The 15,678-nt window shown below is 37.9% G+C and overlaps 1 protein-coding gene across 1 annotated transcript; it reads left to right on the top strand.

Moving 5' to 3' along the window:
• The first annotated feature begins 10,939 nt into the window (after nt 1-10,939).
• Nucleotides 10,940-13,280, top strand: LOC147905266 (bifunctional cis-abienol synthase, chloroplastic-like). The gene is made up of 8 exons (XM_087378857.1): nt 10,940-10,985; nt 11,118-11,347; nt 11,452-11,564; nt 11,674-11,772; nt 11,861-12,079; nt 12,204-12,342; nt 12,519-12,767; nt 13,062-13,280. The coding sequence occupies exons 1-8, from the start codon at nt 10,940-10,942 to the stop codon at nt 13,278-13,280; spliced, it is 1,314 nt and encodes a 437-aa protein (XP_087234983.1).
• Nucleotides 13,281-15,678: the final 2,398 nt, after the last annotated feature.

The raw sequence follows: 15,678 nt of genomic DNA, 5'->3' as shown, positions 1-15,678 counted from the left end.
AACCTCCCTACCTATTGCATACACAACAACTTCAAAACAAAATTTAATCCTAAATCTTTCCAAAAAACTCTTCTCACGACACTTTGTTAATATAAGAAATCCATTTATAATATTTTTACTCCATAATATAATAAATTTTTAATAACTAATATTAAAATATAATTTTGCTAAAAATATATATTTTAAATCTATAAATTAATATAAATATTATATAATTATTAAATAAATAAATATATTAATTAAAAAAATATAACTTGAAAGGGAGGTCTTCTAGCATATGTGCTTTATATAATACTTATTCTTAAAACAATGAAGAATTAGTGAATATATTGCTATTCTATACAGTATTAACTTAAAAACTAATATAAATATAATTTAATTATTATATAAATTTAAGTAAATATATAAATTATTAATATTATACATTAATAACATTTAAAATTATGTAGATTATATACTAATATCCTTTCAATTTTAAAAAGTAGTCAATCAAAGAATTAAATTAATTTAAAAAATAAGAAAATATTAAATTTTACACACGTACTTTTAGCATGTATGATTTTCTTTCATGTGTATAATACTTGTTAGTTAGTCGAAGAATGAAAAATTAGATAATGTATTTGTAAGGTAGGTATTTAAAACCATAGAATCTAGAAGAGGTTTAGCATACTTACTTATCTTTGTTACTATGTGTAATACTTTGCAAAAGCCTTAAACTTTGCACAAAACTACAGTATCATTTCATCCATATCATTTTTTTACTTTAGCAACCACCAGATATCCATGGTGTCCATGATATGGAATACATATTTCTTCTGAATATTTCTTATCACATACTTTTTCATTTCTTCTGATACACCATGCAGCATGAATGTAAGAAAATATGAATCGGTGGGCTTTTAGCCTAAGTACTTGTCCCTAATCAGTAGGATACTTTGACTAGGTAGACTTATAATTACTTAAAGTAAAGCCTTTGCAAAGGATCGTACCTTATGATACACCATGCAGCATGAATGTAAGAAAATATGAATCGGTGTGCTTTTAGCCTATGTGCTTGTTCCTATTCAGTAAGATACTTTGACTAGGTAGACTTATACTTACTTAAAGTAAAGCCTTTGTAAAGGATCGTACCTATAAACAAAACACTTTGGAAAGCATATAACATATAGTCTACATATATCTAAACTAAATACTTTGGAATGCATATTTTATATAGTCTATATACCTTAAATCTTACACCCTATTAAATCTTAAATCCTAAAGTTTCCTAAATCTTAGGTTATACAATCTAAGCTCTTAAACTAATATAACAGTTATAATCCCTAAATCCTAAACCTTAAACCCTAACCCCTATAACTTAAATTCTAAAACCTAATTTTCAATCCTAAACCCTAGATTCTAGGTTCTAAGCTCATGATCTTATATACTAAACCCTAAACCCTAAAATCTAAAACCTAAATCCTAAATCCTAAACCCTAAATGCTAGATTCTAAACCCTAAACCCTAGATTCTAAACCCTAAACCCTAAACCCTAAATCCTAAACCCTAAACCCTAAAAACATAATCATAAACCTGAAACCCTAAACACTAAATCTTAAATCCTAAGCCCTAAATCCTTAACCCTAAATACTAAACCTTAACCCTAAATACTAAACCCTAACCCTAAAATACAATCAAAATTTAATGATCTTTTTCAATTTGTGCAATAGGTTTGATATATCCCCCAACTTGTTGCAAGTGGAATAGGTTAATGGTGCACTTAACCTATTGCAAAAATCAAGGAATTTTCTTGATTTGTGCAACAGGTTGGATATACCTCCCCAACCTGTTGCTCAAGCAGCAGGTTGGGGGGTGAGCAACAGGTTGGGGAGGTATATCCAACCTGTTGCACAAATCAAGAATTTTCTTGATTTGTGCAACAGATTGGATATACCCCCCAATCTGTTGCCCAAGCAATAGGTTGGGGGATATATCCAACAACAGGCCTCGGTTGGGGTGACCCCAACCTGTTGCTCGAGCAACAGGTTGGGGGGTATATCCAACCTATTGCACAAGTCAAGAAAATATATACCCCCGAACCTGTTGCTTGATGGGGGATATATCCAAGAACAGGCCTCAGTTGGGGTAACCCCAACCTGTTGCTCGAGCAACAGGTTGGGGGGTATATCCAACCTGTTGCACAAGTCAAGAAAATTCTTAACTTGTGCAATAGGTTGGATATACCCCCCAACCTATTGCGGGTCATCCCAACCGAGGCCTGTTGTTGGATATATCCCCCAACCTGTTGCTTGAGCAACAGGTATATCCAATCTGTTGCACAAATCAAGAAAATTCTCGACTTGTGCAACAGGTTAGATATACCCCCCAACCTGTTGCACAAATTAAAAAAATTCATTAAATTTTGGTTGTATTTTAGGGTTAGGGTTTAGGGTTTAGGATTTAAGATTTAGGATTTAGGGTTTAGGATTTAGAGTTTAGGGTTTAAGTTTTAGGATTTATTATTTAGGAGTTTAGGATTTAGGGTTTAGGAATTAAATGTTTAAAGTTTACGATTTACGGTGGTTAAGATGTTTTGGTATTAATTGTTTAAAGTTTTGGATGTAGGGTTTTTTAATGCCTTCTCTACTAGTTTTGATATAGAAGTTACTAAGTAATAATAAGCTCAATGATTATTCATTATGTTCATTTTGAGTTGCTAATCTATTTTTGTACATAAAATAGGTATTCACCCTAACAGAGGGTATGGATGTGGTGTTATATAAGAAGAATGAAGAGGTGGCTTTTGGATGAATTCATAGTCTTGATCCTATGAATGTGTGTCATTTCCAATGTTGTGGTGAGAGAAGATGTGTAGTGATAATCACCAACGTTGTAAATCCTGAAGTACATTTAAAATATCAACATGGAGACTTTGAAACATTGGGAGATATCTTACAATGTGACATATTTGATATGCAAGCACACAGAACACTCTGGGACCAAGACGAAATTGTTACAAAGACATACTTTCAAGATATCAAGAAAACTTATTTTGAGGGGTAAAAAGTAGAGATGTTATCTTGCTTCGGAGAAGTTTTAGCAATTGGCAACTTTAAGGGCTATGCTCAGAGGTTTCTCTATATAGTGGAGATAATTAAGTTGACTAGTGCAGGTATCATTCAAAATGCAATGGATAGTACTTCACATTTAGACGTCCATAATACTACGTCTCAACTACAAGTTCATAGTACTTATAAATGGGGGTTAGCTCTCTTGAAATCAAGTTTGCCCAAGATAGTTTCCTTCAATGTCATGGAAGACACAATAAAATATTATAAGAAGAAAAGGACTATAACACAAATGGGATCCAAATTGATAAGAAGCTATAGTAGTAATCAAGAGTATCATAGTGGCATGCTCACAGGTATTGAGGACATTATAGTAATAGATGTTGATGTAGAAGAGTTTTCTTATGTTGCAAGTGACTCAAATATACTCACTGGTATAGAAGACTTGTCTTGTGTTACAAGTGACTCGAACAAGCTCACTGGTATAGAAGACTTGTCATGTGTTGCAAGTGACTCGAACAGGCTCACTGGTATAGAAGACCTGTGTTGCAAGTGACTCGAACAGGCTCACTGGTATAGAAGACTTGTCTTGTGTTGCAAGTGACTCAAACATGCTTACTAATATAGAAGACTTGTCTTGTGTTGAGAATAATAAGATGGGACCACAAAGAAAAATACATGCAAAGATTGATGGGATAAGTGATGCAATAGCAGGAATTGATGATATTAGTGACAATGATCATGATGTTACCACTCGAACACAAGGCAAAAGGGGCAGAGAATCTGAGACTTATCATGTTGTTCATAATATTGTTGCTAGCATGCTAGAGAATATAGATGGGAGAATCTTGAGTTACGAAGGAGAAATAGTTCAACCACAAAATTCAAGAGGCATTGGCAACAAATTGACATCAATGAACATGTCTACCAGATTGCCATTTCCAAGATATTATAAGGTATCAAATAATTCTCAAGCCCACACAGCATTTGATTATAAAGATGAAGATTCAAGGGAAATGGATTCGAGGTTTGATGGTCTTACAACTAGAAAACACAAGACACTATTTACAAAAAGAAAGTATGTGAGTGTGAAGAGGCGAAGAATCATGGCATCACTTCCAGAACCAAAGAGACATGTAATGCTATTCGAGGAGAATATGGAAAGGATGCTTATGCGAGTTTGTTGCAAGAGACTTTGCATCAAAAAAGTGGGGAAAGATGATTGTGCAGCCATATGCCTTGGTATTTAGAGTAAGACAGTGCCTAATAGACATAACTATCTTCTTCAAGAGTTTTCATGCTTTCTTTATCAAGGCACTAATCAAGACTTGAGCACAAAACACTGTAAACCTAGATTGAAACCCATCGTTAATGGGAGACCCATTTGCAATCGAGGATATCAATGGTTAACTGGACTATCACATGGCACATACTAAACCATCTAGGTAGAGGTGAAAGAAAAAGTGGTTCATACAATTCATGGAAATACCTACAAGCTTAAATGCCATGGAAGCACTATAAATTCAACCGCAACATTAAAGCAAGTTCTCGAAGACCATGCATTACCACAGCCTCATCTTCAACAAACAATGCTAGATGGACGTGTCGAATGCCAACAACATCTTCCTTTGGGAATGACAAAGAAGGTCGTCCTAGAAACTGTCAATAAAACTTTACAAGACAGAGACGAGAGCATGATTTCATGATCAACCTTGTACAAAATTTGGCGTAGAGATTTTTGCCAGGTCAAGACACCATCAAAGCAAAGGATGTCAAAATGTAAGACATGTGATGAATCAAAAAATGCCATTGAACATAGTAAATGTGAGCAGCAACAAGGAAGATATATTAAATGGCGATCAATCCATTTACGTCATGTGGAGGATGCTCGAAAGTTATATGCTTCTTGGAGAGAGGAAGCTATTTCACATGTCGATAAGTCCATGTGCATCACCATTGATGGCATGGACCAGAATACAACCACTTTGCCATGATATAGATGTATCCCACCAGCATTGGAGGGCAAACGTGGACTAAAAACACACTTGTGTGGAGTATTAGTACATGGATACCGAATCTTTTGTGATGTATGGATTAATAGTTTGCATGACCATGATAGTAACCAGGTTGTTACATCAATCATGAAAGCAATAAGAAAGGTCAGAGATGCTCATGGATGTTTACCTAACACATTGCGAATACAAGCTGATAATTGTTGGAGAGAGAACAAGAATAAATATATATTTGCTTTATGCTCTATTGGTTTGAAAATATTTGAAGAAGTGGAAGTTAGCTTTCTTCTTGTCGGCCATACACATGAAGACATAGATCAAATTTTCAGTGTTATCTTTGGTGAGTTGAAGGCAATGGATGTTTTGACAATGGAGGATATGCTATTTCGAATTGGGAAAAAAATTGGAGGTTCTCGCAAGGAAGAATCAGAAGTGGCTATCTTAGAGAGGATGGTAGATTGGAGAGCATTCATAGAGCCACATTTACAAAAAGGAGATGATGCCCTAATAGGACACACAAATCCACACTACTTTCAGTTTCACATGCATGATAATATTCCAGTGATGCAATGGAAGCACTACTCAGTAGATGGATCAGATCATTTATGGAGTGAGTCATATGCTTTATTACAATGAATAATTCCATTGGAGGAAACTAGATTTGTTCTTGCAAAAAACAAATCACTTGACATAGATGAAATGAAAGGCTTGAAAGCCTTCATTAAACATCTTCAAAGCATGATGCAAAAATATCCTTAGCAATCAATTAAGATTTTGGAGACAATTAAATCAACTGAAGCACTTATCCAATATTTAGAAAGACAAGAAAACTTAATGAGTATTGAATACTATGAATCCTTTTGACTGGAACAAGCTAGGTCACCAAGTTTTCCTTTGGATATAAATATGTTAGTAGATATGGAGGAAGCAGAGGAATGCCTTTTACCTCGAAAATATTGTGGTAGGAAGGGAGACAAACCTTACTAGAGTTTATACTATCTAATGAGATTGAAGAGGGTCTATTTGTTGCAGTTTGGGCATCTGATCTAGGTTCAGAGTTGGATGACCAAGGTGGCCCAATTTGGGTTTCAAAGGTTGCTAAGATAGAAAGGGATGACAAGGAAACTCCTATAATATTTACAGCTTTATGGTATGAACCAAAGCCATTGAAAAATCGCCCGAGAAGATATACAATAAAACAACTCTATGAGAGATGCTTGCAAAAGAAACGTGAATGGGTTCCAAATGATGAGGGATTAACAGAGGTGGAAGTTAGTAGCATTATTCATTGCTAGAAATTGAGGACATGAAGTTTTAAAAAGAAGCGTGGATACAATGTTAAAAAATGTATCACAATCCCTGATCCAAGTCATGTCCATATTAAACATCATTTGGCAAGACTTGACCCATCAAGCGCATATACATTACATGAATCTGATGACTCTGAACGAGATTCAGATGCATAAGATAATGTTTTGTATGCTTTTGCCTATACAAATGGTGTATCTATACACCACCAATAAGATAATTTATTGTATGGTTTGTTTTTCAAAAAAAGGGTGTATTTATACACCACTTATATATTGAATTCAACAATCTCTTTTTTTTCAAAAAAATGGTGTATCTATACGCCACTTATATGTTGAATTCAACAAACTCTTTTCATATGGTGTCATATTTTCACTTCATAGTGTTAAAATTGAACTAGAGTTAGAAGACTACTATTATTATTATTATAGTTATTGGATGGGGGCACCATGCACAAGTTTGGGAATTATAGCTTCATTGAGCCATTTTTTTAAAAATTAGAGGTCACCACTTGACTTTTTAGCTTAAGCCATATTTGTATATAAGTGACACATTTAGTGCTCTAAAAAACCCAATTTTTGAGCTCACTAAGTGAAGTTGAGTGGAGAAGATATGCTCAAAAAAAAAGCCCAAACCGGGAGAGAAAGTCCAAAAATTTTGAATGGTGTGTTAATATTAGAAGCTTGAAACAAATTAAGCATTTCCGAAAGCCCGTGATGGCGTTCTCCAAGAAAGCAAAAGAATTTACCATCTTGCTTAAAGTATTCAAAGACGTCTATACTGGCACCATATAAAGTGAATTTCATTTTGAAAAGAAGACATGACCTTGGACAAAGTCAAAGCCAAGCGTGTTTCCTATGCAGTATAGATCCGACTTTGCAATGGCAGCGTTCGCAGGGTAGCTTACCAGTTGAGACTTTGTAGCCATACAAGCGAAAAAGGCTGAAAGCCATAGCTGTATTATCAATATCCTAAATAGGGAGCTCCCTAGCCCATCCAATCCCATACGGTTTCCAATGGTTGTGCACAATGTTTATCAGAGCTAGTCACATTATCTGTTTAATGCAAGACAACAAGAATGTTGACGAAACATTTAAGGTAAAGCTTCTATCTTCCTTCGTCAGAGAGAATTCTGTGGAACTTAGAGTGCCTGTATACATACCCTGATTTCATTTTCAAAAAAGTGAGCTACGCCTAGTCTTTAAATTGTATCCACCAGCCACAAGCGCTCAAATAAATCTATCGGATAATTATGTGGTACTACATCATTCAAAGAGTCAACGAACAACTTTTCCATGATTTCGTCCGTATGCTCAACAAATCAGCAGTCAATATATATTGATCACAAGCTCTATACCTGCTTTATTATTGAAGCTTGCGAGCGTTGAATTCAAGAACTCCAAGCACTTGGAATCTCCTGTGTGCATAAAGACGCAGGCTGTTGCTGCAAGAGAGCTCACAAACGAACCATCTTTTGACTGGAGCTGCATTATCCTCTCCCAATCCACCAAACTTTCTAGACCTGCAGCACGTCTACAGGGATTCTGTAAACGAAAACAAGCTTCTTTTAATCGCATTGTTGCATTAAGAAACCTACACGGTTGCGGTTCCAAGCTCCAGTATCTTGAGACTAATTTCGGAAACGGAGACGCATAGATTGCCGAGGGCCAAACCTTTTGAGCTTTTCCTCCTTATCTTTCTCGATCTTCTCAATGAAGGGTGACTTGTAAGGAAAGTCTCCTTGCCTCCTGGAGTAAGGAAGTGAATACAATTTCGAAACCGTGTGTGCACTGGCCTCGCCTTCCAGCTTGTGTGTTGGTTCTTAGGAACTCCACGCCTGGCACGACGATGACAATTCATGCTAATTAGGCCATGTAACGACAATGGCTTACGGTACCGGTCAAGCGCTTATATCTCACCTCTTGCAATGCTGACATTGCTAGTACACCAAGTCTTCAAGGCAATAACGCAAGCGAGAGTATTGAGCATCCGATCCTATGCTAAAAAGTAAGCGAGATGGCCTGGGAGGTCCTCAATTCCAGAAAACTATCGAGTGGATCATAAAAAAACAACTCGAAGATGGTTCATGGTGGTTTTCTGGAATTGAGGACCTCCCAGGCCATGTAAAACTGGTACCCGCGCGACCCATGCGGTATCATATGCCGAGGTTGATGTCTTACCGTCATCCATCGTCGTCAATTTTCTTCGGATATCGCCAATTAGTTCCTGAATTTGTTCTTCACCACATCTCTACGGCAGACATTTGATTACACGTTTAAAGGATGAATACGTAACATGGGCGACTTTCAGCGTACGAAACAGAGAGACAGATCGTTACATGTTGTTGGCTATGTAAGGAATGTATTACGCCGATGAAGCTGCAACTGGTAAGGATTTCAAGGGTCTAACAAAAAAGCACACAAATCACAAGATAGATATTGTGTTGAACACTTGCAGATCGAAATCTTGATCAGGAGCTGCATGCGATAAGATTGAAGGAAAAGTCTGCATCCAGGGTGAGCATTTGCGAACCTACGATTGGTAAACGACAGCAGGATCTCTCATGTTGCAACACCATGAGCGTGATAATAGGTTTTACCGTGTCCATGTGAAGGGGTGCTGATGAGGCGGCCGTCGACCTCTGAGCAGCAGCTGATATGGGAGGAAGATTGATGGGGCTGGAAGGGAGGGCTGCGAGCTGATCCAAAGGAAACAAATCTGTGGAGCGGTGGGTGGAGGAGGGGAGCATGGGAGATGAGGGTGCTGGCAGTGCATGGGGTGACGGGTACCATGGAAGCGAGGGGAAGGCGAGTGCAGGGTCCCATGGAAGCGAGCGGATTAAGGCGAGTGGAATGTCTCCGGAGTTGAGCAACAAGGCAGTATTATTATGAGTCTACAGGATGCTATCGGGGGTAGCGACAAAGCAAAAAGCACAGGCAAGCATCCACCCGACTCATCCGCCCGAATAGTGCGGGGATGCAGCTATTGGGGGAGTAGTTTCATTTCCTGGGGGGTAGTTTCATGAGTAGCGCGGATGCTATTGGGGGTAGTTTCATTTGTCTGGGGGTAGCTGCGCGGGGATCCAAAATGCCATGCATCCACCCGAATACACCACCGCCAACGCCCATCTCCCGATCCACTCATCCTCGCTACTCTTCCAGCCACTCATCCACCCGACAAAGCAAAAAGCAACAGGCAAGCAAAAAAAACGAGTGGAGAAACTCACTAGCATCTCCGACGTACCGGTAACCATATTGTGCATCTGGGAGCTGAGGTTTCTCCTTTTGCCCTGAGCCTTTCATTTCACAAAAGAAAGGTTTTGTCGATGACTCCCATTGTTTTTTGCCCTAATCAATGGCTCGGCCGTCCTTCCGTACAGTCAACACATTCTAATTTCTACCTTCCGTATATTCAACACATTTCTAATTTTTGGGTCTTAGGGGTGTGTTGGACTTTAGACGTTGGGTTAGGGATTCGGCTTTGTGTGTGTAGTTGGTCATGTTTGACCGGTTAGCAGGATCACGGGGTAGGGTTGAAGGTGGTTATTTTTGGGTTAGCAAGACCACGGGTTAGGTTGAAGGTTGGGTTATTTTTGGGTTAGCAAGACTGCATGTTAGGGTGGTGAGGTTATTTTAAGGTTAGCAGGATTGTGGGTTAGGGTGGTTAGATTATTCTAGGGTTAGTAGAACCGCAAGTTAGGGTAGAATGTTATGTCATTTTAGGGTTCGCATAGATAGGATAGAATGTTTGTGAGTCGCACCATTTCGGAGCAGTGATGTTTGGTGTTCCATCCTAAATGCCTTCGACATCCAGCTTGGTGTACGGTGGATAGAGTGATGTGCGGTTCTCTAGAAGATGTTGCTTCATGTTGTGTGTGTTCGGGAAGGATTATGCTCGTGTACTTGTGCTTTTGCTACGTTTTCACGAACCATTTGCTCATGACACAACAAGACAAAGCAACTATAGACATGCTTGATAGACGCACAAAATAGCGGTCGCGCCTGTAGATGCAAATAGAATTAGTGAAAATATGGGCACGTCTATTAGCACGTCTACACTGTCTTTTAGACATGTTTATAAATGCACAGTAGAGTACACAGAAATTTTTTTTGCTGTAGGCTGATAAATGTGCGTCACTGCTTTCCAAACATTGCCCATAATTACCAAAGCACAGTTTTGATTGATATTGGCAAACCCACATATACAAAAATAAAGTGAGGTGAGGAGAATGAGACAATATCTAAAATAGTTTCGGCTTGCCAATATCAATCATGGGCCATGGTTCAATCTCATCCTCAATGAGATTAACCCTTGCCAAACTCTCTACTTCAATATCCAAACCAATGTTGAGATCTACAAATGCATTCAGTCCACTACTACTTGTGCTATTGTGCTCATCGAAATCAGCATCACCAATGGTAGGCTCATCCTCATGAATGGGTAATGGCTTGAATATCCGTATACATCACTTTGCAACATGAGCTTTGGGATAGTTGACTTGTTTCGTTTCTTAAACCGTATGGGATCGGATGGGCTAGGGAGCTCCCTGTTCAGGATATTGATGATACAGCTATGGCTTTCCGCCTTTTTCGCTTGTATGGCTACAAAGTCTCAGCTGGTAAGATACCCTGCGAATGACGTCATTATAAAGTCAGATTTATACTACATAGGGAAAACGCTTGGCCTTGACATTGTCCAAGGTCATGTCTTCTTTCCAGAATGAAATTCACTTTATATGGTGCCAGTGTAGATGTCTTCGAATACTTTAAGCAAGACGGGAAGTTCTTTTGCTTTCTTGGAGAATGCCGTCTGCACGGGCTTTCAGAAATGCTTAATGTGTTTGGAGCGTCTAATATTCGGTTTCCTAGAGAAACTATTCTAGAGGAGGCCTACCACTATTCAAGAAAACACCTAGAAGCTGCTATCAGGTCGGAAGGTCCACATGACAAATGGTCTTTGAAGAACAACCTTTCCAGAGAGGTCAGATGCCCTTCACTTCTATGAGGAAATCATTGGTTCTTAGAATGCATGCAATCGTAATACAAGAGTAGGAAGAGTGACTAATCCAAACAATCTGTGCCCAGATTGTACATGCTGTGAAGTACTCGTGGAATAGAACTCTTCCGCGAGTAGACACTATGTTGTACCTTGATCATTACGGAACAGATGATGTGTGGCTTGCAAAGACAATCTATCGGTAATTATAGTTTTTTCTAAGCAACCAAATGCAATTAATCGTAAGGATGTAGCAGATGCTAAATACTAGTTACTGCTATCTTTGACATAAAGCACGTTGCACAATGCAGTTTACCTTCCGTAAATAACAAAAAACTTCTCGCTCTAGCCAAAGCAGAGTTTACTCGTTGCCAAAAAGCCCATCAGCAAGAGATTCAAGAATTGAAAAGGTAAAATACAAGATAGGAGCTAAACAAAAGCTAGCTGCAATCATTTTGGAATGACTTTGTTTCCTCATTCGACATTTTCTTGACCTAGATGGTGCAAAGAAACAGGGTTGGTAGACTTGAATCCCTTAAGACAAAGACCCATGGAATTGTACTTTTTGCCGGCATGTGCCTTATTTGAGCCACAATTTGCGAAGGCAAGGCTCTCCATTGCCAAGGCAGTCATCTTGACAGTTGCTATTGATGAGTTGATGGACTTGCCTTCGAGATCTTCTCAAGAGCTGGACACGTACTTGAAAGCAGTTGAGAGGTATGCATCTCTAGGTTCTTGAGTGAATACTTAAATATAGTTATGGATCAATAGACAACTCAGCTAGATGCATGTAACTTGTGCATATCAAGGTTATTCCTTCAACAGCTGGTAATGTATATAGGTGGGATCCAAGCATCGTACGCTGTCTCTCACAAGAGGCAAGGATCGTGTTCATGACGCTTAATGACACAGTCCATAATTGGGTGGCTGAGGCATCCAAGGTGCAACGACGTGACATGGGCATTTACCTCAAGCAAGCAGTGAGTATCTAAGTTAACAAATCCGTCAAATTATTTGGGCTTGTTAATTAGCTCAAGCACATTGTTAGCTTTTACGTGCTCGCCATAACTCTTAAAAGGAGAGAAATAAGTTAATTAGATTTTTTATGACTCCACTTCGAAATCACATTCCAATGTTCTAATATTTGTGACGACAGTGGGCAGATGTGATTGCAAGCAAAGTCACGGAAGCTAAATGGGCAACATCAAAATACACTCCAGGATTGCAAGAGTACCTTGATAATGGGATTTATTCTATAGGCAATGGAGCCATTGCTATCACTACGTTAATGTTTTGTGGGGAAGTCTTAAGTGACGATATGTTGTCATATTTAGACTATCGATCAAGGTTTCTCAGGCTGACGCGCTTGGCATCTCGACTCACAAATGACATCCAAAAATTTAAGGTAAATGTCAAACAAAATTCCTTATACATTTTGAATAAAGCATGTACCTTTGTCACAATGAATCAATTTTTGAAATTAGAAGTATCCAATATCATCCTATCCAACACTCTTTTGGTCCTTTTAGTTTTTATTCAGTACAACTAACTACGCTCGTGATGAATTTATGTAGCTTTGTCACAATTAATCAAATTTTGAGATTATAAGTATCCAATGTCATCCTATCCAACACTCTTTTGGTCATTTTAGTTTTTATTCAGTACAACTAACTATGCTCTTGATGAATTGACGATATAGATGAAGAAGGAACTAGGACAACACACAAGTGCAATTGGATGCTACATGAATGACCATCCTGGCGAAACAGAGGAGACAGCCTTAAAGTATATTTCAAATCAAAAAATGCATTTGCTCACAAAGCTAATATTTGAGTTCCTAAGCATGGATAATCCAACATCTAAATCTTGTAAACGAGTGATCTATGATGGCGTGGTAAGGGCCACACAGTTCTTCTAAAACATGGATAAGGATGAATACACTGATGCACCCCAACACATCCTAGATGTCCTTTACAAGAATTTTGTTGATCCACTACCTTGATACAAAAGGTAAATTAGACACATTTATAGGAGAATCCATAACAAATTTATTGATATATTGGAAGATGATTGCTCTCTATCATCACAAACAGGGCAAACTAGCCGCAAAATCTCCTCTACATTATGATATCAAACTAGCCGCAAAATCTACTCTATAGAGATGAACTCCAATGGAAGACGGAAATAAAATTTAAAAGAAACCAAGAGAGTAAACCGATGTCATCATTGAAGTAGGTGTACTCGAGCATAGGCACTTATTGGAACACATGCCAACATTATGTTGTACTTGGTCCCAAGTCTTTATGTAGCCTAATCACCATATCCATACATTGAGATGAATATGTTTTTTTTCCAAAAAAGGCAATTTGTTAAAAAAGCTAAGACTTCTCTTTTGTTATCTTAGAGAGGTCCCTACATACATATGCCAAGAACACATTACAAGAGATATTAGCCCCTTTCTGACACATTTCTGACATAAATTGTGACAGAGTTGTTCCTTTTCTAGGTTTTGAACCATTGGTATACACATTTAGTGTCATATTTAATTAATGTGGTCTCATTTTGAAGTTTGAAGGTTGAGTCACTACAGTTATGTTGATGCACTTTATAGTGTAGGTATAGGTCCTTGGGTTGTATTCCAAAAAGAAGTGCAGGTTAAAGCATCGAGAGTGGTTCTTGTATAAGAGTGGGTGAAAAAGAAGTGTTGATCACAAGGTTTGATTGAGGTTCTTACCTTTATAGGGGTGCAAGTGTTTAGGAAAGGTTTGGAGGGTCACCACAAGACATAGGTCTCTTTTTGAAGCTGTGTATGTTGCGATGGTATGGTTGACAGGCGAGGAAAGTGTTGTAGATGATGAAATGTTAGTCTATATGTATGTCGATATAGGCGTTTGTATAAGGCCTATACCAACGTACATACCTACGACTAACAATGCTTCCACCAACTCTAGGTTAAAATTTCCATACTGACATTTTTACAGAATGTCATTTCCAAGGGACCCAAAATAATTTTTTATCACAAATTTGGTCATTTGGAAGCTAAAAAATATAAGAGTATATACATCAAAATTGAGATCAAAACACTCATATATCGATGGTCAACTTGACATACAAATGTACAAAATGTCACTATAAAAATGAGAGGGCCAAACATACGAAGTCTTGTCAATATCAAGATAATCAATCAATAGCATTTACTTCAACGGCTTTGTCTTGAGCCAAGTATTGCATGCCAAATAAGTCTATCTCAAGATTTACATACAATTGATCACCTATATAATCATCCCCTATTATATGTCTACCTAAGACTCCTCTAGTTCATGCTCTAGTTCTCCCTCCTTTTCCCCAAAGTCATGATCTCCACCTTTTTACATTACAGTCACCTTCTTCCTAGCCCATATCATCATCTTCATCCTCTTCCCTAGATCCATCGGCATTATCATTTGGATCTTCTATCCGCATCTCCATATCCACATTCCTATCTTCAAAAATACATTTGCTTCGAGGAGCTATTTGGACCATGTACCACCATCTTGGATCTGAACGATCCAAAAGAAAGATCATCTACGTTGAAGATGCAAATTAGATGCTAGTAATTATATTAATTTATGCTTAAGTATATAAATATACACACACACACACACATGCACACACACACACACACACACACATATGAACATCTATCAATATTTGTTTGAAAACGAAGATATTATCTTTTAATCAATTCATTAAAATATACTTGTTCACAATGCTCTAAAAGGAAAAAAGTATCACTTTCATCGGTCCAGGGTCTAGCAGAGTCAATGGCAAAGAAACCACTACTATCTCTCCTAACTGTAGGATTGGGACCATGGTAGATAGTTCTAAACCATTTGACATCAAGAATGAAAATACTAAATCATCTAAAATCAACTTCATAGATGTCACGTATGGTCCGACAATAATCTAACTATGAGGAGAGAAGATTGGTATTAGAAGCAATTGCTCAGCTATGTTGTACAAAGTTAGCCATGACTCCACAATCATAGGTGACTCTCCTTGAATCGATGCGTTCCACACAAAAATGTCATCCTTGTGACCATAATGCACTGTACTTTTTGTACTACAAAAGAACATGATTAAAACAATGAGGATACATTTTGTAGTGATTGTGATCATAAAAACCCATATTAGGTAGAAAGATAAGAAACTTACACATGGCATACATCCGCGACTATAGGCTCCCGCTCTCAATCAGTTACACCTCTCCATCTTTGGCTTCATAAAGAGCTTCTTGTAGCCAATCATGTGAGATGTGTCTGGGAGAAGAGAAAGGT

Source organism: Dipteris shenzhenensis, chromosome 1, assembly GCF_047967505.1.
Source record: "Dipteris shenzhenensis isolate YYH24624 ecotype China chromosome 1, Dip_SZ_1.0, whole genome shotgun sequence".
Lineage (NCBI taxonomy): Eukaryota > Viridiplantae > Streptophyta > Polypodiopsida > Gleicheniales > Dipteridaceae > Dipteris > Dipteris shenzhenensis.
This window is presented reverse-complemented; position numbering and strand designations above follow the sequence as displayed.

Excerpts from the sequence above, each read along its gene's own strand:
- LOC147905266 (XM_087378857.1), top strand. The coding sequence starts at position 10,940 with ATGGCTTTCCGCCTTTTTCGCTTGTATGGCTACAAAGTCTCAGCTG. Across the intron at positions 11,773-11,860 it reads GAGATTCAAGAATTGAAAAG|ATGGTGCAAAGAAACAGGGT; the intron begins GTAAAATACAAG and ends TTCTTGACCTAG. Across the intron at positions 12,080-12,203 it reads TACTTGAAAGCAGTTGAGAG|GTGGGATCCAAGCATCGTAC; the intron begins GTATGCATCTCT and ends TAATGTATATAG.